The sequence below is a fragment of the Salminus brasiliensis genome, chromosome 1, assembly GCF_030463535.1.
Source record: "Salminus brasiliensis chromosome 1, fSalBra1.hap2, whole genome shotgun sequence".
Lineage (NCBI taxonomy): Eukaryota > Metazoa > Chordata > Actinopteri > Characiformes > Bryconidae > Salminus > Salminus brasiliensis.
This window is the reverse complement of record NC_132878.1, coordinates 79,253,119-79,279,626: the sequence shown is the minus strand read 5'-3', so window position 1 is coordinate 79,279,626 and position 26,508 is coordinate 79,253,119. Positions and strand designations below refer to the sequence as shown.

Sequence of the window (26,508 nt, the reverse complement as noted above, 5' to 3'; positions counted from 1 at the left end):
GTAAGGACCAACAAAGTTTTGGGCCAGTGAGAGTGTAGGTCATCTAGTGTAAGGACCAACAAAGTTTTGAGCCAGTGAGAGTGTAGGGCATCTAGTGTTTGGACCAACAAAGTTTTGGGCCAGTGAGAGTGTAGGTCATCTAGTGTAAGGACCAACAAGGTTTTGGGCCAGTGAGAGTGTAGGGCATCTAGTGTTTGGACCAACAAAGTTTTGGGCCAGTGAGAGTGTAGGTCATCTAGTGTAAGGACCAACAAAGTTTTGGGCCACTGAGAGTGTAGGTCCTCTAGTGTAAGGACCAACAAAGTTTTTGGCCAGTGAGAGTGTAGGGCATCTAGTGTTTAGACCAACAACGTTTTTGGCCAGTGAGAGTGTAAGTCATCTAGTGTAAGGACCAACAAAGTTTTGGGCCAGTGAGAGTGTAGGGCATCTAGTGTAAGGACCAACAAGGTTTTGGGCCAGTGAGAGTGTAGGTCATCTAGTGTAAGGACCAACAAAGTTTTGGGCCAGTGAGAGTGTAGGGCATCTAGTGTTTAGACCAACAACGTTTTTGGCCAGTGAGAGTGTAAGTCATCTAGTGTAAGGACCAACCAAGTTTTGGGCCACTGAGAGTGTAGGTCATCTAGTGTAAGGACCAACAAAGTTTTGGGCCAGTGAGAGTGTAGGTCATCTAGTGTAAGGACCAACAAAGTTTTGAGCCAGTGAGAGTGTAGGGCATCTAGTGTTTGGACCAACAAAGTTTTGGGCCAGTGAGAGTGTAGGTCATCTAGTGTAAGGACCAACAAGGTTTTGGGCCAGTGAGAGTGTAGGGCATCTAGTGTTTAGACCAACAAAGTTTTGGGCCAGTGAGAGTGTAGGTCATCTAGTGTAAGGACCAACAAAGTTTTGGGCCAGTAAGAGTATAGGTCATCTAGTGTAAGGACCAACAATGTTTTTGGCCAGTGAGAGTGTAGGTCATCTAGTGTAAGGACCAACAACGTTTTTGGCCAGTGAGAGTATAGGTCATCTAGTGTAAGGACCAACAACGTTTTTGGCCAGTGAGAGTGTAGGGCATCTAGTGTTTAGACCAACAACATTTTTGGCCAGTGAGAGTGTAGGTCATCTAGTGTTTAGACCAACAAAGTTTTGGGCCAGTGAGACTGTAAGTCATCTAGTGTTTAGATCAACAACGTTTTTGGCCAGTGAGAGTGTAAATCATCTAGTGTAAGGACCAACAAAGTTTTGGGCCAGTGAGAGTGTAGGGCATCTAGTGTAAGGACCAACAAAGTTTTGGGCCAGTGAGAGTGTAGGTCATCTAGTGTAAGGACCAACAAAGTTTTGGGCCAGTGAGAGTGTAGGGCATCTAGTGTTTAGACCAACAACGTTTTTGGCCAGTGAGAGTGTAAGTCATCTAGTGTAAGGACCAACAAAGTTTTGGGCCATTGAGAGTGTAGGTCATCTAGTGTAAGGACCAACAAAGTTTTGGGCCAGTGAGAGTGTAGGTCATCTAGTGTAAGGACCAACAAAGTTTTGGGCCACTGAGAGTGTAGGTCATCTAGTGTTTAGACCAACAAAGTTTTGGGCCAGTGAGAGTGTAAGTCATCTAGTGTTTAGACCAACAAAGTTTTGGGCCAGTGAGAGTGTAGGTCATCTAGTGTAAGGACCAACAAAGTTTTGGGCCACTGAGAGTGTAGGTCATCTAATGTAAGGACCAACAAAGTTTTGGGCCACTGAGAGTGTAGGTCATCTAGTGTAAGGACCAACAAAGTTTTGGGCCACTGAGAGTGTAGGTCATCTAGTGTAAGGACCAACAAAGTTTTGGGCCAGTGAGAGTGTAGGGCATCTAGTGTAAGGACCAACAAAGTTTTGGGCCAGTGAGAGTGTAGGGCATCTAGTGTTTAGACCAACAACGTTTTTGGCCAGTGAGAGTGTAAGTCATCTAGTGTAAGGACCAACAAAGTTTTGGGCCATTGAGAGTGTAGGTCATCTAGTGTAAGGACCAACAAAGTTTTGGGCCAGTGAGAGTGTAGGTCATCTAGTGTAAGGACCAACAAAGTTTTGGGCCACTGAGAGTGTAGGTCATCTAGTGTAAGGACCAACAACGTTTTTGGCCAGTGAGAGTGTAGGTCATCTAGTGTAAGGACCAACAACGTTTTTGGCCAGTGAGAGTATAGGTCATCTAGTGTAAGGACCAACAACGTTTTTGGCCAGTGAGAGTGTAGGGCATCTAGTGTTTAGACCAACAACGTTTTTGGCCAGTGAGAGTGTAGGTCATCTAGTGTTTAGACCAACAAAGTTTTGGGCCAGTGAGACTGTAAGTCATCTAGTGTAAGGACCAACAAAGTTTTGGGCCAGTGAGACTGTAAGTCATCTAGTGTTTGGACCAACAAAGTTTTGGGCCAGTGAGAGTGTAGGTCATCTAGTGTTTAGACCAACAAAGTTTTGGGCCAGTGAGAGTGTAGGTCATCTAGTGTAAGGACCAACAAAGTTTTGGGCCACTGAGAGTGTAGGTCATCTAGTGTAAGGACCAACAAAGTTTTGGGCCACTGAGAGTGTAGGTCATCTAGTGTAAGGACCAACAAAGTTTTGGGCCACTGAGAGTGTAGGTCATCTAGTGTAAGGACCAACAAAGTTTTGGGCCAGTGAGAGTGTAGGGCATCTAGTGTAAGGACCAACAAAGTTTTGGGCCAGTGAGAGTGTAGGTCATCTAGTGTAAGGACCAACAAAGTTTTGGGCCAGTGAGAGTGTAGGGCATCTAGTGTTTAGACCAACAACGTTTTTGGCCAGTGAGAGTGTAAGTCATCTAGTGTAAGGACCAACAAAGTTTTGGGCCATTGAGAGTGTAGGTCATCTAGTGTAAGGACCAACAAAGTTTTGGGCCAGTGAGAGTGTAGGTCATCTAGTGTAAGGACCAACAAAGTTTTGGGCCACTGAGAGTGTAGGTCATCTAGTGTTTAGACCAACAAAGTTTTGGGCCAGTGAGAGTGTAAGTCATCTAGTGTTTAGACCAACAAAGTTTTGGGCCAGTGAGAGTGTAGGGCATCTAGTGTTTAGACCAACAACGTTTTTGGCCAGTGAGAGTGTAAGTCATCTAGTGTAAGGACCAACAAAGTTTTGGGCCATTGAGAGTGTAGGTCATCTAGTGTAAGGACCAACAAAGTTTTGGGCCAGTGAGAGTGTAGGTCATCTAGTGTAAGGACCAACAAAGTTTTGGGCCACTGAGAGTGTAGGTCATCTAGTGTTTAGACCAACAAAGTTTTGGGCCAGTGAGAGTGTAAGTCATCTAGTGTTTAGACCAACAAAGTTTTGGGCCAGTGAGAGTGTAGGTCATCTAGTGTAAGGACCAACAAAGTTTTGGGCCAGTGAGAGTGTAGGTCATCTAGTGTAAGGACCAACAAAGTTTTGGGCCAGTGAGAGTGTAGGTCATCTAGTGTAAGGACCAACAAAGTTTTGGGCCACTGAGAGTGTAGGTCATCTAGTGTAAGGACCAACAAAGTTTTGGGCCAGTGAGAGTGTAGGGCATCTAGTGTTTGGACCAACAAAGTTTTGGGCCAGTGAGAGTGTAGGTCATCTAGTGTAAGGACCAACAAGGTTTTGGGCCAATGAGAGTGTAGGGCATCTAGTGTTTAGACCAACAAAGTTTTGGGCCAGTGAGACTGTAAGTCATCTAGTGTAAGGACCAACAAAGTTTTGGGCCAGTGAGAGTGTAGGGCATCTAGTGTAAGGACCAACAAAGTTTTGGGCCAGTGAGAGTGTAGGTCATCTAGTGTAAGGACCAACAAAGTTTTGGGCCAGTGAGAGTGTAGGGCATCTAGTGTTTAGACCAACAAAGTTTTGGGCCAGTGAGAGTGTAGGGCATCTAGTGTTTAGACCAACAATGTTTTGGGCCAGTGAGAGTGTAGGTCATCTAGTGTAAGGACCAACAAAGTTTTGGGCCAGTGAGAGTGTAGGTCATCTAATGTAAGGACCAACAAGGTTTTGGGCCAGTGAGAGTGTAGGGCATCTAGTGTTTAGACCAACAAAGTTTTTGGCCAGTGAGAGTGTAGGTCATCTAGTGTTTAGACCAACAAAGTTTTGGGCCAGTGAGAGTGTAAGTCATCTAGTGTAAGGACCAACAAAGTTTTGGGCCAGTAAGAGTATAGGTCATCTAGTGTAAGGACCAACAACGTTTTTGGCCAGTGAGAGTGTAGGTCATCTAGTGTAAGGACCAACAACGTTTTTGGCCAGTGAGAGTATAGGTCATCTAGTGTAAGGACCAACAATGTTTTTGGCCAGTGAGAGTGTAGGGCATCTAGTGTTTAGACCAACAACGTTTTTGGCCAGTGAGAGTGTAGGTCATCTAGTGTTTAGACCAACAAAGTTTTGGGCCAGTGAGACTGTAAGTCATCTAGTGTAAGGACCAACAAAGTTTTGGGCCAGTGAGACTGTAAGTCATCTAGTGTTTGGACCAACAAAGTTTTGGGCCAGTGAGAGTGTAGGTCATCTAGTGTTTAGACCAACAAAGTTTTGGGCCAGTGAGAGTGTAGGTCATCTAGTGTAAGGACCAACAAAGTTTTGGGCCACTGAGAGTGTAGGTCATCTAGTGTAAGGACCAACAAAGTTTTTGGCCAGTGAGAGTGTAGGGCATCTAGTGTTTAGACCAACAACGTTTTTGGCCAGTGAGAGTGTAAGTCATCTAGTGTAAGGACCAACAAAGTTTTGGGCCAGTGAGAGTGTAGGGCATCTAGTGTAAGGACCAACAAAGTTTTGGGCCAGTGAGAGTGTAGGTCATCTAGTGTAAGGACCAACAAAGTTTTGGGCCAGTGAGAGTGTAGGGCATCTAGTGTTTAGACCAACAAAGTTTTGGGCCAGTGAGAGTGTAGGGCATCTAGTGTTTAGACCAACAAAGTTTTGGGCCAGTGAGAGTGTAGGTCATCTAGTGTAAGGACCAACACAGTTTTTGGCCAGTGAGAGTGTAGGGCATCTAGTGTTTAGACCAACAAAGTTTTTGGCCAGTGAGAGTGTAGGTCATCTAGTGTTTAGACCAACAAACTTTTTGGCCAGTGAGAGTGTAGGTCATCTAGTGTAAGGACCAACAAAGTTTTGGGCCAGTGAGAGTGTAGGTCATCTAGTGTTTAGACCAACAAACTTTTGGGCCAGTCAGAGTGTAGGTCATCTAGTGTTTAGACCAACAAAGTTTTGGGCCAGTGAGAGTGTAGGTCATCTAGTGTAAGGACCAACAAAGTTTTGGGCCAGTGAGAGTGTAGGTCATCTAGTGTAAGGACCAACAACGTTTTTGGCCAGTGAGAGTATAGGTCATCTAGTGTTTAGACCAACAACGTTTTTGGCCAGTGAGAGTGTAGGTCATCTAGTGTTTAGACCAACAACGTTTTTGGCCAGTGAGGGTGTAGGTCATCTAGTGTTTAGACCAACAACGTTTTTGGCCAGTGAGAGTGTAGGTCATCTAGTGTTTAGACCAACAACGTTTTTGGCCAGTGAGAGTGTAGGTCATCTAGTGTTTAGACCAACAACGTTTTTGGCCAGTGAGGGTGTAGGTCACAAGTAATGGGTTAAGTCATATATTGTTAGGTAGTGCTAGTTAAGTGTTAAGTGTTTGAGCCGACAATAAACTACTAGAGTTTAACATTCTGTTAAGTTAGGGTCATTAGGGGAGCACTTTCCAGGGATGTCTTTCTACTAGATTTTGGAGCATTGCTGTAAGATTTGATTGCATTCAGCAGCAAAAGCGTCAGTGAGGTCAGGATGTTTGATGATCACCACCACACCTCATCCCAAAAGAACTGGACGGAGCACTACCACTCTAGAGAACACAGTTCCACTGCTCCTCAGCTCAACGCTGGGGTACTTTATACCCCTCCAGCCCACACCTGGCATTAGGCATGCTGCCATTAGTTTCATTATCTGCTCCAGAGAGTCCTATTCTATTGGAAATACGTCTCTGCAGAGACTAGACAAGCTGTGTGTATTTGCACATCTGTATCAGCAATAGGTGCAACTTAAAGAAGCTCAATGAATTCATTAGAAGGGGTGTCCACAAACCATTGGACATAGCACACATGACCTCTGGAGTTAAAGGGACTTTTTCTGGCACCTCAACAACATTTACACACGACATCAAAATCTTTACTTTGGGAAAAGCAAGGAAACATAATTATAGGTCCTGTAAAATAAGCAAGGGAGTTGGGTCTGGTCCAGCTGCCGGACCTGTCCAGCTCCTGTATATGGGAGCTAATACACCCAGACAAAGAGAGATAGCGAGTGTACAGGACACACATGTCATGACGTCAAACTAAGTCGTCGTCGGCGTCATCATCGTCATCATCTCTCATTATAAACATCCGCTCTTAAACAGAGTGAATAGCACTTTTAATAAGCCAACGCGACGCACGTGAGTCCACAGGCTGTGTAGCTCAAAGACCTTCAGCCTTGTGTAGCTACAAATCTGTCTGACCAATGCTGTGTCAACTGAACTGAGAAGTGTAAAACAGTCGGGATCACTGCAGTAGCCTCCATCCCCCTCAAATGCGACCACCTATACAGTAAAATGAATGTTATTCAGGTTAGCTCAAGCCACCACAGTCCTCAGCGCTCATTAATCCCTGCGTGTTTAGCCTGTTTGTCATCCACGCAGCTGCGCTAACGGTCCACAGCTACACCCCTGCTCACAGCACCGGGGCAGGAATGGATGTACGCGGACAGGAGCGTTACCTGCGGTGTGTCTCCCACAGCGTGTTCAAGGCTTACGCTCAGCTCATCCTCGCAGACTCTCTGGTAACGTTTCCCCTCTAATGCACACAGTAAGATCGCCTTCCCGGCAAGTTTAGCCCAACTTGTACCACCATTTCGCTGAGGATTAGCCTGTTCCAGCGGCAGCGCCTGTAATTCCCCCGTACACACACAACGACTGAGCTCACCCCCTTAAAGGGACACTGCCACTTTTAGACGGGCAGGACAGGAGCAGTTTGTGCATTTTAAAACCACGGGTCCAGTTAAAAATGACGGTCAGTGAGTTTAGAAATATTAGAAAATGGCATTTGTTTTTTAAGATGTTAACTATACATATATATATATATACATATATAAAATCTATAAAACATGCAGTCCCGAGTTTAAACACAAGGTGCCGCCAAAAACGTCGCGATTACTCCTCCTCTTTCCATTTGGAAACTCGGGGGAACTCAGCTATTCGTAGCAGGATTTGTCTATGAATAGAAACTAAGAAAATAAATAAAAAATATATAGCATAATGAACACTTTTGTTAGTTCAGATGTAAGTGCATTCTTTCTTTTAAGAGTGACTTTTATGAAAGTGCCAGAGATTGTACTGCAGATACTATTCTAAACTCTATTGGAGGGATTGGAGAGATACACATTGTTGTAATATACTGTATACATCATCTAATAGGGCAAAACAATGACAACACTACTTTGAAAACACTATTCTAGCACAGCCATTAAGTATTAGCATCTATTAACATCATACCGTCATACCAGGCAGGGTTGGTGGACAGGTGGAGCTTGACACTCTGGTTATGGTGGTGGAGAGGAGAACACTGACCAAACTGCTCTCCATCATGGATAATGTGGGCCATCCACTGCACTGCAGCATCATTATGGACAAGGAGTGGAAGTTCAGTGGCAGGTTACTGTCACAGAGCTGCTTAACAAACAGGCTGAAGCTATTAGGCTCTTTAATTCTTCCAAGTGTGGACGAATGGTATCAATGGACTAAGTGCAATAATTATGGTTAAATGCACAGGTTTCATAAGCTGACTAGAAGAATTGTTCTATGTTCATATTAAGCCCCTTTATTTCTTTATTCATCCAACTGAATGTATATATAATTTATTTAAGTCACTTAACTTTTGCACACCACAGGCATGTGTTGTTTTTCACTTTTAGTGTAGGAGTACTTATCTTCTTAATTTCATTATGCTGGATGCTAAACTTCCTTTAGGATCAATAAAGTAGCTGTCTGTCTGCCTGTCTACATATCTATCTCTCTGTGTCTATCTAGCTATCTCTCCATTTGTCTGTCTATCTAACTATCTATCTGTCTGTATCTATTTGTCTATCTATTTGTTAGGGTCATATTTGTATTTCCTTGTAATAATTCCTTCCTATAAGAAGAAGAAAAAAAAAGGAGAAACACATTTGCAGGTCACGGTAAGCGTACAGCATGTTTATTACACAGCAAAGACAAAATCCAATTGGTCTCAGACAAAATTTTCCAATTCATACGGTCCACACAAAATGACTCTGTAACTAAAGCAAATCGATGACTTTGACCATATTAACAATGTTGACATTTAACATCAATGATACGGATTTTAAGAAGAATATTGTTCCTGAAAACAGCAGAAAGTTTTTGGAAAGACAAGTTTACTCATTAGAACAAACTCCAAAATGTAAAACTGTAAGTGAGGGAAGATGACCAGTGTAATCTCTGAGTGTAATAAACCCTGTGCACCTTTCTGAAACTAACACATGCAGATAGATCTTCTGGATTTCCATGTCTGAATGCTGTACTGCATAAGATTTGTAAGACATCTCAATTTGTGCATCCAGAAACAGCATACAACAGCCAACCAGGCTCAGTGTGGACATAGAGAGATACTGCAAAACTGAACAGAGTGGCTTAAAGACAAGGAGGGAGATTAATATGCATACAATCCACCAAAGAGAGCGACAGTAACAGATGCCTAAAGGAAGCCACAGAGCCAATCAAACTGCAAGCATACCAACACAATTAGCAAACTCTAAAGTGCAAACACTGAAAGAGGACTCTAGAAGCGTTATTTCATCACTGCTGGAACAAAATCTTGTATCTCCAAAATTGCAACTTTTCAGGAGAAAAAAAAAAAACGACCCTATTCACTATTTATGCAAGTTATTGGAGCAACCAAAAAAATCCAATTCTGGTCCATTTTTATTGGTCCTTTTTATCATGAAATGTTTGAAACCGTGATTAGCTGTAGTTTGCACGTGAAAAATGGAGATGCAAGGTTTTGTTTAGACAGCAACAATTTCGAGCAGAGTCAAAACTAAAAAAAAAAATAAAATAAAAAAAAATGTGCGATCTCAGAAACATCAATATTTCATGCTCCCCAGCGGTCACCTTTTCAAAAAGCTACTGAAACCAAAACAGGAAGATATCTGATGTACTGTCTAATCATAAACTCTATCATTGTAATATAAAGGCTTGAACATGCCTTTGTCCAGCAGATGGAGCTACAGTTGGGCCCAGTTTCCCAAAAGCATCTTGGTGCTAAGATCATCCTTACTGGTAGAGAGAGTGTACACCATGATGCTCCCTCTGCCATCTAAGAATCTCTTTTGTGCCAAGAAGCTTTCGAAGAAAAAAAATCCAGCCATGATCCACAGTTATGAAATGTCAGTTTGCTCAACATTGATTTCCCTCCCCTGCTGGTAAAAAAATGTCAACCTTGAGAGCATTACATACAGCGGCCAACTGAAAAGGAACTGTGGGGGAGACACTATAAACAACAGTTCTTCAGGAGTTTACACAGACCTCGACAGTAACACAAGAAAAGCCACACCAACATCAAAAATGAAAATAAATATGTATTAAAAAAAACTATGGGAAACACTGTTCCCGATAAGTTAATCCACCCTACAGTGAAATATGAGGGACACTGCCCCCGATATATACACGCTGGTAGGCAAAAACTACCTTCACACTTCACATTATGGAAGACACTGCTCCCGATAATGTTTCAGGATAGAAATATAAATGTTCCAAAAAACGCTTTGTCACAGAAATGGCCAGATATGTTTAGCTGTAATTAAGAAATTATTCCCCCCCCCCTTCATACATGTTATACATGATACAACATACATGTTGCATCACATACAAAAGTTGTACAAGGTGCAACGCGGAAAATTAGATTCAATTCACGATCTCTGTGGGAAACTGCTTTGGGTTTTTCAGCGGTAAAGGAAAACCTCCGCTTTTTAGAACCTATTCTATCAACATCTGCAGCATATAGTTGCTTACCATGAACAAGAATTGGCCGAACATTTCCCTGTACCTAGAAATAAACAGCAAAAAAAGTCAACTCTAAACACGTTTACAGTTGAAGTCAATGGGCACTGGCTTCTGCTCTACTGCCAATTGCAAGTGTGTTTTGAGTCAATTTATTTTTTGCTCTTCTATTTTTATGATTAATGTATTTTTTTTATTTAATGTATTTATTTATTTTTTTACAGGGAAACCGTGCACTGAAATCTGTCCACTGTAACATGCTACAGATGTGGTACATGTACAATTTAGACTGAAAAACAGCCGCTTTCGTTCAAGGTTGCTAAACATTGACAACTTATTACAAAGATTACTTTCTTTTTAGAAAAGAGGTCCAGATTAAATTTCTGGTGACAGCTGTTGGTAACATGTATTTCTGATAGCAGATGCTGCTTTAATAAACTGACAGTATAACCGTCACAATTATGGAAGGCACTGCTTCCGATAATAAAAAGAAAAAGACACATTTATAGTGAACACTGTCACTGATAAATAAATAAGGAGCGAACACGATTCTCTCAATGCTGAACGGGTAAGGCCGTCATTTAAATAGATGGCAAAGGCAGAGGGTTCCCCCCCCGCAAGAGCTTTGGTTTCCGGGGTTTAAGAATAAGTGCGATTGGAAACAACCAGGTTAAAAGTACCACGTTGGCAGCCATGAATGCTTGATGCAGTCACAAGCACTTGCTTCTCATTGCCCTAACTAGATAAGACAGCAGGAGATTACTTAAATTTCTCAAAATGACTCAAGCTGCTTAGAACTTGAAACGCAAGTGCAATCATTTCCTCATGTTTTTTTTGTTGTACATTTTAATACTAACAATAGTTTAAGTATTGGTAAACTAAGTCATTGTTCAATACGGCACCACCCCGGATTATGTCAGTAGAATTCATCTCGAAGATTGTGATAAGCAGCTCAGCAGGACTTAGTAAAAGTAATTCATGTTAATTAAAATTTGTATTCAAATAATTAACATCAGCTATGCATCGAACAAGGCCAGGTAATCTAATCATGTGATGTAACTTAGATTATTAACCAGACCAGTATTCAATTATGTTTTTAAATATTCTGACTTTTGCCGCACCCCCCCCCCCCCTTTTTTTTCCCCTAAACATCTGATGTTCTTTAAATTCTTAAGTGAAAAAGCACCCTTCACTCAGTATCTTACTCCGCCCAAATGGTAAATATTTTAAACAAACGAAAACGTTGGGCCCGCCTATGTGTCATGCCGACAGACACTGCTCATTAGACCTCGTTATCCAAGGCCCACACATCTCCAGCCAGGTCATTGGCACAGCCTTGGATGGTCCAAGTGGTCAAGGCAAACTGGTTGCGCAGGAAGTCGGCATTAGTTCCACTGACATTCTCCTTCAGGTCCCTCAGGTGGTCAGTCAGTGCAGATACTGTGAATTCACCAGTGCCAAAAATAATGTGGCGGAAGGGCACGTCTCTCGGAGAGACATACGGGGAGAGCAAGTTGTGCTCCACCTGCAACAGATTAGAATAAACACATCAGCCAGAGCAAAGCACACCATGCCTGTCCAGAATGTCCCAGACTTCTGTGAGAAAGTGACGACTACTGTGTGTGATTGGCCAAACAGAGCAAACTGATTTACCCTCATGATGCGGTCGTTGATGCTGCGACACATCTCCTTGTCCTCCAGGTCACTGTTCTGAATGTCATTCATCAAAGAGTCAGCGGCACGGCTGTAGGAGCCCACCGCCGTAGTCAGCCACTGAGATGTCAGGGGTGAAGACATGGTGCTAGCCTGTAAAACAAAATGTCAATTCATCCAAAGCCAGGCTATCAAAGAATATTTATCCTTTAGTTTTGTTAAAAAAAAAATTAAAACACTGATGTTATAAAGCAAAGTCCAAAAACTAAAACACACAATTGAAAGAAATCTACTTACAAGTTTGAGCTCATAGACCCTTTTGTGGATTGTGGCCACATGCTTTCTGATGAGGCGGGTATACGAGGTCACATCCAGCTTGAGAAGATGGTCATGAACCAGCCTGAGGGCCATCTGCCCAGCCACCTGAGCAGCCAACACGCAGAAGTCACCCAGACGCCCCTTGGTGGCAATGTCCAGATTTTCTTTATTGTCTAGAGCTGTTCCATAGAACTTGTAGTCTGAAGGAATCTGGAGAAAGATCAAATTAAAATCAGATTAATGAAAAACTGGGCAAACACAGTAACACAGGACTGCGGTCAGTAAACCAACAACAGATACAATATATTTCTAAAAGCAAACCCTACCCCATCTGAGACAAAGCGGAAGGAGATGGAGGGAATTCCAGAGAAAGTCAGAAAAGGGTAGGCGCCATCCTCCATCTTCATGGGTTCCAGACTGCAAAAGTGTAGGATAGGGGAGTGGGCAGAAGTTAACACACACACTAAGGATATCGTATTAAGACTGTGTATTTAGGGTTGTATGCATTTTTAACTACAATGAAGCGTGATAGTAAAAATACTTTTTAACTAACACCCAGCAATTAAACTACAAAGGGTTTTGAAGAGGACATCAGTGCAATCTGGCAAAAGAAGCAAAACCCAGAATGATTCTACAGTTTTACCACCACCAAAAGAAATAATACTGGCAGTCAGTTAACAGTAATGTACTTACATAGTCTCAAAATTACTTCCAGCAAATTTCTGGAACAGGGTCAACACCTTATTTGTTGGGTCAATCACCTTTAAAGGAAGTACAGAAGTGTATCTTACTGTACTGTACAGACCAGAGATGCAAGAATGTGTGTGTGTGTGTGTGTATAAAAATGCATATTGTTGCAGTCATGCAAAAACCCTGTATCTCCATATTTACAGTTTTTCCACTTTTTGACAATTTGAATCTGGCAGGTGTTCAATTTCATGATGAATGGACCAATAGAACTGCTCCAAATTCACGTAGGAATTGATAAAATGACCATTTCATTGAAAGTTGCCATTTTGGAGATGAGAGGTTTTTGTGCAACCATGACAATCTGCTAATAATGAACAGTGAGCAGGTCTGCCAACCTCATTCATGGTTTCCTTTAGAAGGCTGTACAATAACGGACTGGCTGATGCTCTGAACGCACCGGCACCTGCAGACAAAAACCATCCAATACGTCCTCAGAAAAGATAAGACAAGACATCACTGTGGTACAACTGTGAGACTGTTTTAAATAACCCACAATGGGTTAGTTCTCCATATGCTAATATATATATATATATATATATATATATATATATATATATATATATATATATATATATCCCAATCCTATTTAATTTAGACCGGGTTTGTGTATGCACTTTCAACTTGTTCCCTTGTTGAAATACAGGTTTGGTATGTTTTTTTAATATGCAAATTAAATAATTAAATAATGAAATAATAATTTAAAGAAAAAAGGAAGGAAAACATTTTTTTAAAAACCCACACAACAATAATGATGGATTTTTAACATACCTGAAACTGCACCGTCCAGACTGATGTAGGTAAAAGCTTTTTTGTCCAGTGAAGCCAGATAACCCTGTTTAATATAGGCCACAAGTCAGAATAAATGCACTTTATTTTATATGTATGAATAAAATTAGTTTTTTGTTTATTTAAGTCAATGTTGGATGACTTAATACCTCCAGCCACTCAGTAGCCCCAACAGTGCCATAATCCCCAGCACTCCAGCTGGCAAACACAATGCTTCTCCTGGGTGTGAATCCATCTGTAAGGTGAGAGGGGTTTAAAAAATAATTAAATAATAATAATAAAAAAAACGCCAACTCAACAGGAACCAGAAGAAAGTATATTATAGAAATGTATTACTCTAAAACAGAAAACAACTCATCTGAGATCCCTATACTAATTCTTTATATGAACTTTGTATGAACTACGGAACAAGCTATTCAAGTTCTGCATAATCTCTTTTTAAAAGACCCCCCCCCCAACCACTCTTTTCTTCTCCTTCACCTTTTCAGAGACTTCTAGATTCTTTGACACACATGGTCTGGTTATTGAGAACAAGAAGGACATGGTGACATTAAGTAAGACCTTGTTTTCTTCTTCTTCTTCTTGTTTTCTTCAATCTTTAAAGTTGTTAAACTGCAAAGGGACAATGCTAACAGGACACTGCTGATGCAGTCATATTGACAGATGCCATCATTAGTCATTAGTTTTTTTTGACTAAACTTGACTAAATTTGTATTTTATTTTAAATGTTTTGATGATCAATACTAGATACCTTTTGACATTTAAATAACAAATGAGGTCATGTTTTACATATAACGTCATATGAAGTTAATAATTTACATGGAATTTACATGACATATGGAATTACATTACACAGGTTCTTCTCTCTCTCTGGAGAATCTGTTGACCTGTTAATGAATTTTGCTCGGTTTAATTATACCGTTTTGTTTGTTTTATTCAATGTATCTAATACTGAAACATTTTCCCCATATCATTTTAAAATCTTTTAATTTTAAACTCATGATGAATCATGGTCATCTTTTTACATTTTGAGATTTTACTAGTTATTTTTTAGGACTGAGAGTTTTAACAAAGTGCATCTTAGTCATGCTGTGGTAAATTATGCAACATAAACAAGTGGATACTAAATGTACGAAAAACAATGACCATCCCTAATAGCGGACAAATAAAGCTGCGAGTCGTGGCTTCACTTTACCTTTCTTCATTTGTGTAATGGCTTTGGCGAGCTCCACTAGCAGACAGGTCCCAACAGTGGACTTGGCAAATCCCTTGCCAAAAGAGTCTCTCTGGGCACCAATTACCACGTAACGATCTGCAGAAACAACTCTGAGTTCATATTGTACACAGCCATGTTTTGGAATGCACTGTAAACTCTTGACAGCAACTCACCTGGATCAACAAAACCCTTGATGACTCCAAAGACATTATGAATCTTGGTGTCAGTTTGAACGTTATTAACAGTCACATTTACCAGGCCATTCTCTCCTCCGAGGTTGTATTTGGCTAGGCCCCTTAGATTTCCCTTAAAATTTTCAGGGGCTGCTTTTCCTCCCAATTTCCTGTGATTTAGAGTAGTTAGTGTTATAAAACATCCAGCACAAGTTCTGCTTGCAATCAATTCTATATAGGGTTGCACAATATATTGCATGTTAATCATAAATCTAAAATCATAAACCACAAAAGCCATTTTCCATTGTTGATCTCCAGTTGTTAAACTCCAACAAATATATTCTACAAACAAAATCAGTTTCCATAAGTTCTGCACAAAATAATAAAACTACAAGCTCTTCATAAAATCATCAAATGTTTGATAAAATACTGCAGAGTCTCTAACCCCCGTTTTATGTAGTGTTTTCAAAATTCAAACCCATCAAAGAAGTTCTATGGTTGGTTAGATGGATGAACCACAAAAGTCCTTAACGCCATATCAAGGGCTATTATGTTCACTTGAATACTGATTATTGCCTTAATGTACTTTTTTAATGCCCTCTCTCCATTGTTACAGTGATGATAATCCTAATAATCTGGGAATAGCACAAATATTAAGGCAAAAACATTGTATGAAAACTAAAAATATTAAACGCATCATGTCTAATACAATTGCAACAGCCATCCAGGCTAGTAGTCCAACTTACTTATGGATTTTGAGGGCCATGTCTGCAGTGATGGTCTGAGCTAGTATTCCAGGCAGACCTGAGGACTTGGCAGGGGGGAACTGGGTGTGGTTGAAAGAAGGGAACCCTGGAGTGTAAGGATCACCAGTTCCAAAGTGGACCTGGATTGAAGGACACAGAGAGGTGGGGATAAGCTTTCTAAAAGTGAGGGATTAAAGGCGGTTCAGCTTAGAAAGTAACAGCACTGTAATACATCAGTATCAGTACAGTTACAGGGACTCACATGGCCATAGAGCTCAGTACTGCGGTCAACGTCATTTTCTCTTGAATCTGGGTAGATCAAAACTGCAGCTGCACCAAACTTAGCAGCATTGGCAACCTAGTCAAGACACTCACAGTAAGGTCGTTTCAATGCTTCTGGCACAATAAAACAGTTGAACTGAACTTTCATTTTCCTTTGGGAAATCCAAAAGAATTGTCAGCATAAAAGGAAATTATTTTTTAGTGGAAGTACGTGAAGTTTGCATTACCTTTTCCGCTAAGCTGATTTTCCCAGTTCTTATGAGGGCAACACTCTGGTTTAGGTTGATTTTAACTTCCTGCAAGTACTTCAGATCTTCCATCTGGCCGAAGTTAGCATAGATTACTTTGCCCTGTGAGGGAGGATCAAACACACATTTTCAGCTTTGAGCTGAAAGCATCCACATTCAGCTTGGAGTTACATAAACAAAGGATGACGAGTAAAGAATTGAAGTTTGAATTTTGACTGATTCATATTGCAGGACACGCAACACATATCTGCCTTGTATTATTACTCTTTTATGCAAAGCTGTTCCACTGACACCATCCTAACGCAATTATCTCTGTAAATAAAGCCTGAGGACACGCCTCTTCCTGAGAACAATAAGCCTGCACAATGACATACCGCTGTGGTTCCTGTAGCACTGTAAGCCAAGTATCCTGTTGGTTGTCCAATCTCTTCAGAATCAAAGAGGACTTTGTTTGGATTGCCCCTGTTTGTGAACAAGACATCAGCAAATGACATTAAAAATCTTGCAATGAACACAGACTCCTCAAATACTCACAAATAATGTTTCCAAGTAATACTGACCTGGAAGGCACCTGTAGCTGAACATAGTGCTCGTCAGTCCAGGGAGTCATTTCCAGGCTCTTGAAAATGTTTAATACTTTGTTGCCCAGCCCCTCATCACCAGGACTGCCTGCCTCATGCTCATCTATGGCAAAATTTCTGAGATGGGGTGGGAAGGTAGGTGGAGAGGGGAATTAGTCATTGTACTAGTCTTTAAGAAATAGCTGATCTGAACTGTAGTAAATGACTGATTTATTCAGCATTTCGGTCTGGGACGTACATGTAGAATAGACATTAAAACAGGTCTGAGTATTAAATATATCTTTGTGAGCATTAAAAACTTGGTACCCTAGTTGTTGGTAAAAGGCTGCAGATGACAGCTGCTGTTGCAGCATGCTAGTAATGTCACTCCAATCCAAAGTGGGCTCTGGGGGATGGACCATCTCCCCTTCATCCGTAGGCCCTTCCGGCTGCACGGTGGTGCACGGCAGTTTGCTGGCAACCGACTTGCCATGCGTCACATAGCCAATAAGGTAACCTGATACACATACAAAAAGAGAAAAGCATTAGTCCATTAGTGCATTATGTGCTCGGCAATATCAAGACGATAAGCTAATAAATCACTAAAGGCTACTGTAGCAAAGAACATTACCACAATATCATACACAAAAAAAAAAAAAAAAAAAACCCAACCCCACAACACTAGATGTTTAAGATAATATGCATTTTTTCTGAATGTATTTGTTTTAATAATCTTTCATTTTACGGTGCAAAGCAGCAATTGAAGCCATATTACCCCCTATGCTTCTGGTAGTGTATTGCAATAGGTCATAATGTCATGCCCTATAGTACTGCTGTCTTATCAAAACCTCCCTTCTCCATTTTCTCCCCACCATTTGAAAATGACAGATACCAACATTTCATGGTAAAAACCTACAAACTGTCAAAATAAAAATGAATCATATTACCCCAAATTAAAGATAAGAACACTTAATTTATTTTCTCCTCTAATACAGTTCGGAGTGTGTTACGACAGTGACAATGTGAACAAGTGGGTACAGCTCTACATCACAGTGGCATGACTTTCAGAAGCACCCTACCGGCGAGGAAGAAGATCAGAATCACCAGTGCCCCGTAACATATGTTCTTGTAGGTACGCAGTGGCCTCTGGGTGTAGGTGCTGGTGGCATGGTGGCGTCCTGCCTCTGCGCTGTCCATCTCCTCCTCACCATCACCAGAGAGCTTCACCTCTACATGACTGCTTTCTCCATCATTGTTCTGGTCTAGGTTGAAGCGTGTGTATGACTGTGGTTCACCATTAAACTGTTTAAAAAAAAAAAAATAATAAATTTGTTATTTTGAATTTGAATTCTTTGAATATTTATATATTGAATATATTTGAATATTTGATGCCACTGCATCTTTAACAAAGAAATTTAAATAAACATACAGCCACTAGACTCCAATACACTATTCCAGCAGCTTTCTGGTACAGCTATAACAGAAGTGTCTGACTTCACCTTATAAAAGCAGCACTGACTAGTTAGAAATCTAAAAATCCCCCCCAAATACTCATGAAGAAAAACATGAAGACAAAAAACGGATGCATTTTTAGAACAGCTGTACTTGAAATGTCTGACTTTTCTTTTGAGTGCAGTACTTACTATTTTGGAAATCTTCACTCTTGCTTGATTAATTGGCCCTGCCATGACGGATCTGAAAATAGAAAGTCAAAAAAGCATTAAACTTCAAATGGACAGAAAGGGTTTCCTTTGAGTGTGTGCCCCTTCTACACTCTCAGCAACATTATATGCACATCTGCACAGTTCCAAAGTTCAAGGTTTGTTGTTTTTTGGAGTTTTGGAAGTGATGTGTTTTGCTTTTCCAGACATCATGGTACCAGTTGCAGACAAAGTAAAGACATAAAATCAATATGAGAGTTATATAACGGCAGTGCAGTACAGCGGCCCTAAGCAGCCTCTACATATTGCAGATAACTTTGCTTATAAACCTACATTTTAGAAAATAGTCCACATGACTAAACTGGGTAAAGTTTAGTCCGCAAAGTTCCACTGTAAAAGTACCCTCAAAAGGTCAACTCGTTAAGGTCAAGTCAAAACAGTGTTTCAACACAGCCTTTATGCTGTATGATCATAGACTGTGAATGATATTATGCATGCTATATATATATATATAGTTTATGCAAATTTGCACATACTTTATGTATATACTCACAGAATTGTAGTTCTCTATTTAAAAAACAAATAGTGTGCCCAATATTGTTACATGACAGTTATATTTTAATGGCCTTAACAGTCTCCTCAAAAGGTTTAGAAAAGCACACTGTGTATCTCTATAACAAAATGTACCACAATACGATACAATATCGTCATATTGCCTAGCTCTACCTTGCCATTTTATTGCCTCGTACTGAACAGGACACTAAAGATAAATCCATCTTTCTACCTACCTACCTATCTATCTATCTATCAGACATAACTGCAGTGGAATATGGTTCAACTATGTTCTTAACTGATACAGTCTCACAAAAAAAAACCAAAAAGACTGAAAGAGTGCTACAAAGAAATCATTTCATCATGTCCTGCCTTTCAAAACCTTAACCCTAACCGTTTACGTTTTGAACACAAAAAAAGGATTTTAGAGGAAGATGAACACGACTTCCTTAAAAGTCCCCCACAATGCCACAGCTGGCGCCAATTTTTGGCCGGTACTTTCACAACCAACAGTCTCTCTCCTTACACAAAGAACAGTCATGACTAAACTGCAGCCTAAACAGGCAAGATATGTCCTGGATGACACATTTAGGTAATAATTAAGGACAAGTTGTTTCCTTATTATAAAAGAGAGGCTTACGTTTTTAGAGTCAGCACTTGTCCAATGGTTTCAACCTTTCACAAAAGGCACTTTTAACATGACCGTATAATAAATAGACTATTATTATCTATTATAATAAATGGTCTGTATTACTGTTGGACGAAAAGCTTCTGAAGCACATCGAGATGCTGCAAGGTTGTACCACATGCTCCCATGACCTATTCATCATAAAGCATTTTAGGTCACTGAAACTACAGGAAGGAGTTATATTACTAAATGCTTCCGTGTCTGAAAGCACAGTAACCAACTAATAGGCCAAACGGGTTTTCACAAAGCATAGCATGCGGTTCAGGGTTTTCTCCCAGAGCATATCGCATTACCATCAAAAACCATGTGAAGGTCACAAAGACAGAGAGACTCTGGATGCATGGAGAAATCCAGTTAGCCGTTATTTGCTACAGCCAGACATGGATAATAAAAAGTATTAAGGAACCAGATATTCACTTCTGACCAGCTGTCAGAACCTGATCAATTATATAAGCCAGCCAAAACTCAGAGTTGATCCATTGGCAAGACTATCAATCCTCCCCCAAAAACAAAGTTTTTACATCACAAAGTGAGCAAAGTAATACACTAATAGATAAGAAAGGCGCCAGACTGGCGCATGGCACAGAGCGCCTGGCTTGTTCAATAAAGCAAATGAAAAAGGCTGAGAGGTAAACACGGCAGGTTACAGCATGGCAGTGGTAACAATCATCTATTAAAAGTGAGGAATGTACTACAAACGTTAAGAGTTGTAAAAGTCTAAAATTCAAATGTAGAGAAACACACACTTCAAATGATAAGTGAAAAAAATGTATTTACCATTTAAAGTCAACCACTACACTTAAATTCCTAACTTCACATATGAAACCTGTCTTGGCTGATCAATTGCATCTGGGGTAATGACAAAATCATGCAATTTTGATTTTTTTTGGCCAAACTATACCTTTAAGACCAAATGTGAAGTGACAGGCAGATTACAACACCCACATCAACAAGGGTCTGTGTGCTCAACACAAGGCAATGTCGGTTCAACACCTGAAGCCAAATAATAGAGAAGTGATCCCGTATTCCTCAACATTTGTGTGGGTGTATGTGTGTGTGCACACATTTGTAATAAGTGAGTGCTTGTGCGTTTTTAGTAAATAAGTACAAGACAGCACCAAATGCTATCTTCACTCCAACACAGTCTTCCCTGTCTTGCAGGCCTTTTTAGAATGATTGCTCTTGCTACACACCGATTCTTAACCACAGGTTTCGTAAGTGAAACGGCATCAACAGCAGGCAGTGAAGCCTAGAAACAGTGTGTATTGATTCTTCTGATGGGTAAAAAGCTTACAAGCATAAAAAACAAACCGGCAGAAGATTTCATACACAGATTAGACTTAAAAGCACAGCTGTCAGATTCACATTGTGTCAAAAAAAAAAGTGAAGAATTTCAATGACTGCAACAATATATTCCATATTGAGGTGGCACAAGGACAAAGTCATTAATGTTAAGTTTAACATAAAATACTTCAACATTTTAAACAATAAAAACCTATGCAACTTATATAAATATGATGAAGCTCTCTGTGACCATTAAGAAAAGGCAAATACGGTTGCAAAGGGGACACTGAGTATGAGGATTTATAAGAGGTAGTTCAGGCTATTTTACATTTACTTTTAAGGCATATAGCAAAAGCTCTGATCCACTTACAAAAGTGCTTCGCTGTTAACTCAGAAAAATCTCTGTAGCTATAGACTCACTAGAGACAGTCTTCAGTCGGCATATAATTATCATATTGATATGTACATTACACAAATAGACACACACACATATATACATATACATATTAGGTTTTTTGTATTATTGTTATTGAAAGGGCTGCACTTAATTACATACACACAAATATGGGACCTCAGTGCTTAGATAATATTGGGAAATATCAGATATCAGATCATATAGGGATTCTTCATCAACGTGCTGATACCAACTCACTCCTACACACCCATAAAACAATAAATCAGGGTTACATCCAGTTAAGTAAAAATCCTGTCAAGCCTGAAAATCAGCCCTGTTACACACCCCAATACTGCTAGATTTTCACGGCCACGTTGTGTTGCCTGTTAGCTACTTAGAAGGACCATGTGGAGGACAATCAGTGAGTACAGCTGAGTGACACCAAGGTCAAAACGCCGAACCCGCAGCAAAGGCTGGCTAAAAGGCACCCAACTACAGAAACTAATCTTACTCACTAGAAGTGAGAGTGTTGTTAACATGAGTAAAGCGGACTAGATCAGAACATTGGCGCTAAAGCTGCATATTAGGGACAGTGATGCTAATGCTAACTAGCCATGCCCTGATAGGTAACATAGCGCCTAGCATGTTAGCATAGCTGGCTATCTAGCCCATCCAACTGACAGCTCAACTCGCTATACCCGTTTATCTAGCACTAGCTACTTTGATCGGTTTACCATCAGAGGATCTTGTCGCAGAACACAATTCACCACCAGAATAAGATCTCATCTAGCTAGGTATGTTAGCTAGCTAGCTACATCAATCTAACGTTAGTGAGGAGCTAATGTGGCTTGGCCGCTGTGTCACCAGTAACAGGAAGTTAGCTAGCTAGCTAGATAACCGACAAAATAAAACATGCATTAAGACACAGCGTGTATTGTCATTGCATTTAGATTAATTAAATATAATGTTAATGCATACAGTAGCCATGCAGCCTCGTTAATCCCTGCGTTTTCTTTCACTGACTTGACAGAAACCCCTTCACATTAATGAATGGCTTCCTCCTACATCAGGAGGCTAAGCTAGCTAGCTACTGTCAGCTTTATCAATCCGCGAAAAATGAATTAACTGTAAGTAATGCCATCGGTTTGCTTAAGGTGCCTGAGCGATTCTGCAAAATTAGGCTTCTCACCTGAACTGGAGCTGGAAATCAGTGGGAATCTTAAGACTAAATTCTGCTCCTGCCTTGAACACGCGGTCTGTTACCACGTTGTTCTTGAAGTTCAAGTGCAGACAGAGGAATGAATCACTTCGTTAGAACCGGTTCTTTCTTATGATTCGGTCAAACTCATTTGCATTTTCAACTGAATCGAAGGGTAATATAGGGTTTACACTCTTTAACAATTAGTATTCATAAAAACGTGTTTTATAATATGATAGAAATGAAAATAAACTTTAAATTAACAATGTGTATTATCTGTATTATCTGCAATTGCATAGATGTAAACAAAGGTATTCAAAGGGAAATGGATTAAACCGATTCAAAGGATTGAACCGATCGTTTCATTACAGTATATTTTACAATGCACATATTCTGACATTTGTCATGCACTGTTTATAACGTAAACCAGTCAAATCTCTCCAATTTAATTGTGACTTACATCTACCTGCATGCTTTATGTTAAAACTTTGTCACAAAACGTTTGATAAACAGTGACTCAGGCATCAGGTAACATAGTCATAACCATAACCATGCAATGGCTTCCTCTGATGAGCTTATATAGGGGTATTACACAATTTTGACATCTGGCTGTCTTTACATTAGAATGGTGCATTTCACATCAATTAGATTTAGTGACTTTCATGATTAATTTATTAATGTGGACCTTTTGAAAAACCCCTATAGTTGCACTTGTGAATCAAAGATTCAGACACTCGATTCAAACCGACAGTTCTAAAGACTCGGTTCGATGAACCGAATCGAACGGGCAGCGGTTGCTGTAGAGACCGCCCACTGCTGCCCCCTGTGCACACCTCAGAGAGAGCCAGGAAGCATGTGCTTAGTCACGTAGACACCTCAGAGTCCTGGAAAGACTTTTCCTTGTTTTACAGCCCTTGGGACAGACCCATTGAGACCGAGGAAATAGCACTGATGCAGGGAAGATCACGAACCTAAAGAGTGAATGAATGCACACGGAACATTACAGTGCAGTGTTTATTTTGGCATCTAGATAGCTAGTATTGTATATTGTCTCTCACTTAAATTGCTTAATATAAGTCTTGGAAAGATATTTTGGGCAACAATCCTAGGAAACAGCAGTACCTCGCAGTCTAATTCCAGAGAGCACTGTTCCACTGCTCCACAGCTCACACCTGGCAATAGGCAGGGTGCCGACTGAATCATCTGCTCCAGCGAGTCTTATTCTATTGGCAGTACGTCTCTTTAGGGACTAGACAAGCTGTGTGTGTGCACTGCACATATGTGTGGGCAATGGGTGCAACGTAAAGTAGCTGAAAGCAAAAATTAGAAGGGGTGTCCATAAATTTATGGATATACAGTGGGGAAAAAAAGTATTTAGTCAGTCACCAATTGTGCAAGTTCTCCCACTTAAAAAAATGAGAGAGGCCTGTAATTGACATCATAGGCAGACCTCAACTATGAGAGATAAAATGAGAAAAAAATTTTCTGAAAATCACATTGTCTGATTTATTTGCAAATAATGGTGGAAAATTAGTATTTGTATAATAACAATAACAAACAGCTTTTTTTAATTGATGTTTGCTTCCAGATTTGGCTGGTATTTGGTATTTGGTGTGAAATGTTCTCTGTGTCACTGGCTGCAACACAAGCCAAAAGCATGATTGCACCACCCAGTGCTTAACAGTTGGCGAGGTGTTCTTCTGATGAAACTCTTCAGCAAATTATTTTATAGCTGACTGTCGGGACAGTGTTTGAGGAGTCAAATGTTTTGAATCATCTGCCCTTTCCTAACAAAGACCATGAACAAGCTAATTAGGCTGCCCAGATTTTTGCATCGCACTAGAGGGCGATCACAGAAGCCCTGGCATCCCTGTCCCCAGCAAGTTCTACTAGCTCCTGCTGGGAGATCCCCAAGCGCTCCCAGGCCAGCCGAGAGATATAATACCTCGAGCGGGTCCTGGGTCTTCCTGTGGGTCTCCTCCTAGTTGGTCATGTATACTGCATATTGTGTATGTATGGTATGTATATTTTTATACATTTACTTTTGGGTTCAAAACAATGACTGATTTTCCCATCCTGTGTTCATGACAGTCTTCTACATGAACAGTTGTTTACCTACATATGAAAGCACAAGCCTTTAATTAGTAATAAATATAAAGTTATTTAACATGTTCTGGGCTCTAAAGTACTTAGTAGTTAGTAGTAGTGTAGATGTATTAGAGGCAACATCTTTTTAACCAAAAAGATCAAATCACTTCTTCAAATACAGGATCATTGTGTTTGCTGAAACCTTGTAAAGTACATGTGCAAAGCATTTCCTGGTGATAGTGACTTTGATCATTGTATTTGCAGAACTAATAATGAAACCTGATTCCTACGAAGGAATCCTGTTGTTGCTCATAGGAGTCCAAACACAATGTGCAGTTTCCTCCTCAAGTGCTTATTATTCATGAGGTACTTCAATGGTGGAAGTTGGGTAGACAGATTTGACAGACAGAATGACAGATAGTATGGTGCAAAACTCTGTAAATCACAACCAATGGTGTCCTGTGATATACACATACCACCTTGTCAAAGACATGCTGTATTTTATGAACGCCCAGACAGGTACTTTCTTCCAGTGACAGGCTAATGATATGTTTGCTTAACTCTTCTAAAGCCTAAGGGTTTTACACCCACAGATAAAAAACATGTGAAAGGGGTGTTTATGTTAATACAGTGGCTTGAATGGCTACCGTTAGTGCTCCTGTGCTTCCGTCAGCGATCTTACTGCGCTAAATAGTACAGGTTTTCAAGGTTTAAAACAGATGTGCAAGAATGAAGAATCAAATGTAGAGCCGTAGAATCGAAATTCTTTGTGAAGCATTGTGAGATCATTAGCATTTTACTAAAAATGTTCATGCAGTTGAAGTTCTGTTGTAGTAGCCCCAGATTCTGTATGTAGAGAGGTGGATGTGCCTTTCAGGTGATTCAATTTAGTGATACATTTATATGTAAGTGAAACAGTTTTATGTAATGTACATTTAGCAGTCTTACAAAAGTGCTTCACTGTTTACCCAGATATATCCTCAGCTAGTTTGTATAGACTAGGATCCAGAAGATCCATCTAGGTTTAGATACTAGTAAATGAAATCAGTAAGTCAGTATGGAGACCACACTACTTAACACTACACTTCGCCCAAGTACTCTTATAAGAAATGGGTGTTCAGTCAGTGCTTGAAGACAGCGAGCGACTCTGCCGTTCAGACACCCATACTTCGGTGCCAGGACAGAAAAAAGCCTGGACGCTTGTCTTCCGTGGATCTTAAGAGATGGCGGGTCAAGTCGAGCCGTACTTTTGACCATTGCCATTAAGTACGGAGGGGCTGGTCCATTTTTGGCTTTGCAGGCCAACGGCAGGGTTTTGAATCTGATGTGGGAAGCAGCTACAGGAAGCCTGAACTTAGAAACATTGAAGACAACCCATGCTGCTGCATTCTGGATCAACTGCAGGGGCCTGATGGTGAGCATAGGAAGACCAGCCAGAAGAAAGTATGGTCCATTTTGAGTGGGGTCCCATTTTAGTTATAACCGCTGCAGTCATGTACTTCATAGTATGTTTTTATATTGTGATGAAAACAAGTGTTCGTTTTGTACATTTATATTCCACAAGTGCTTTGTCAGTGCTCTGAGAAAAGTACAGCTGCAGAAGAGCATCATGCTAGTCTCAGTATAATGACATCAGGAACTTGCACTGCTTCTAAATAAGGAGCTGCAGGTGTGCTGCTGCTTTCACTATTTTCGGTAGTGTTGTAACTCTCTTCCCCTGGACTCCCCTGCGTTAGGAAAAGGACAGAGTTAAATCAGATACTCCAGTATTTCGTTGCTGTCAAACAAAACCCTTGTATCTTCATTTTTACTGTTTTACACTTATAAACTGGTAATATGATCTATATTGGTACGGACATTATTATTATTATTATTTTAAACACAATTTCAATAAATATTATATAAAGTGTAGTGTTGTACATCTCTCTC

At 40.4% G+C, this 26,508-nt stretch overlaps 2 protein-coding genes across 2 annotated transcripts in view; both read right to left on the bottom strand.

Annotated features, from left to right (window-relative positions):
* Positions 1 to 6,879, bottom strand: part of tnk2a (tyrosine kinase, non-receptor, 2a) — a 38,328-nt gene extending 31,449 nt beyond the window's left edge. Inside the window, exon 1 of the mRNA XM_072690301.1 lies at positions 6,685 to 6,879. The gene's annotated coding sequence lies outside the window, so the exon portion shown is untranslated. The remainder of the gene's footprint in view (positions 1 to 6,684) is intronic.
* Positions 6,880 to 8,137: 1,258 nt separating this feature from the next.
* Positions 8,138 to 22,564, bottom strand: tfr1b (transferrin receptor 1b). Its single transcript, XM_072690273.1, has 19 exons — positions 22,483 to 22,564; positions 18,358 to 18,409; positions 17,794 to 18,016; positions 17,042 to 17,231; positions 16,715 to 16,852; positions 16,529 to 16,616; positions 16,134 to 16,256; positions 15,887 to 15,982; positions 15,625 to 15,764; positions 14,879 to 15,048; positions 14,685 to 14,801; positions 13,639 to 13,724; positions 13,472 to 13,535; positions 13,039 to 13,106; positions 12,647 to 12,714; positions 12,280 to 12,370; positions 11,933 to 12,163; positions 11,636 to 11,788; positions 8,138 to 11,507 (listed from the first exon to the last, which is right to left on the bottom strand). The coding sequence occupies exons 2-19, from the start codon at positions 18,400 to 18,402 to the stop codon at positions 11,265 to 11,267; spliced, it is 2,334 nt and encodes a 777-aa protein (XP_072546374.1). The 5' UTR covers positions 18,403 to 18,409; positions 22,483 to 22,564; the 3' UTR covers positions 8,138 to 11,264.
* Between the last annotated feature and the right edge of the window lie 3,944 nt (positions 22,565 to 26,508).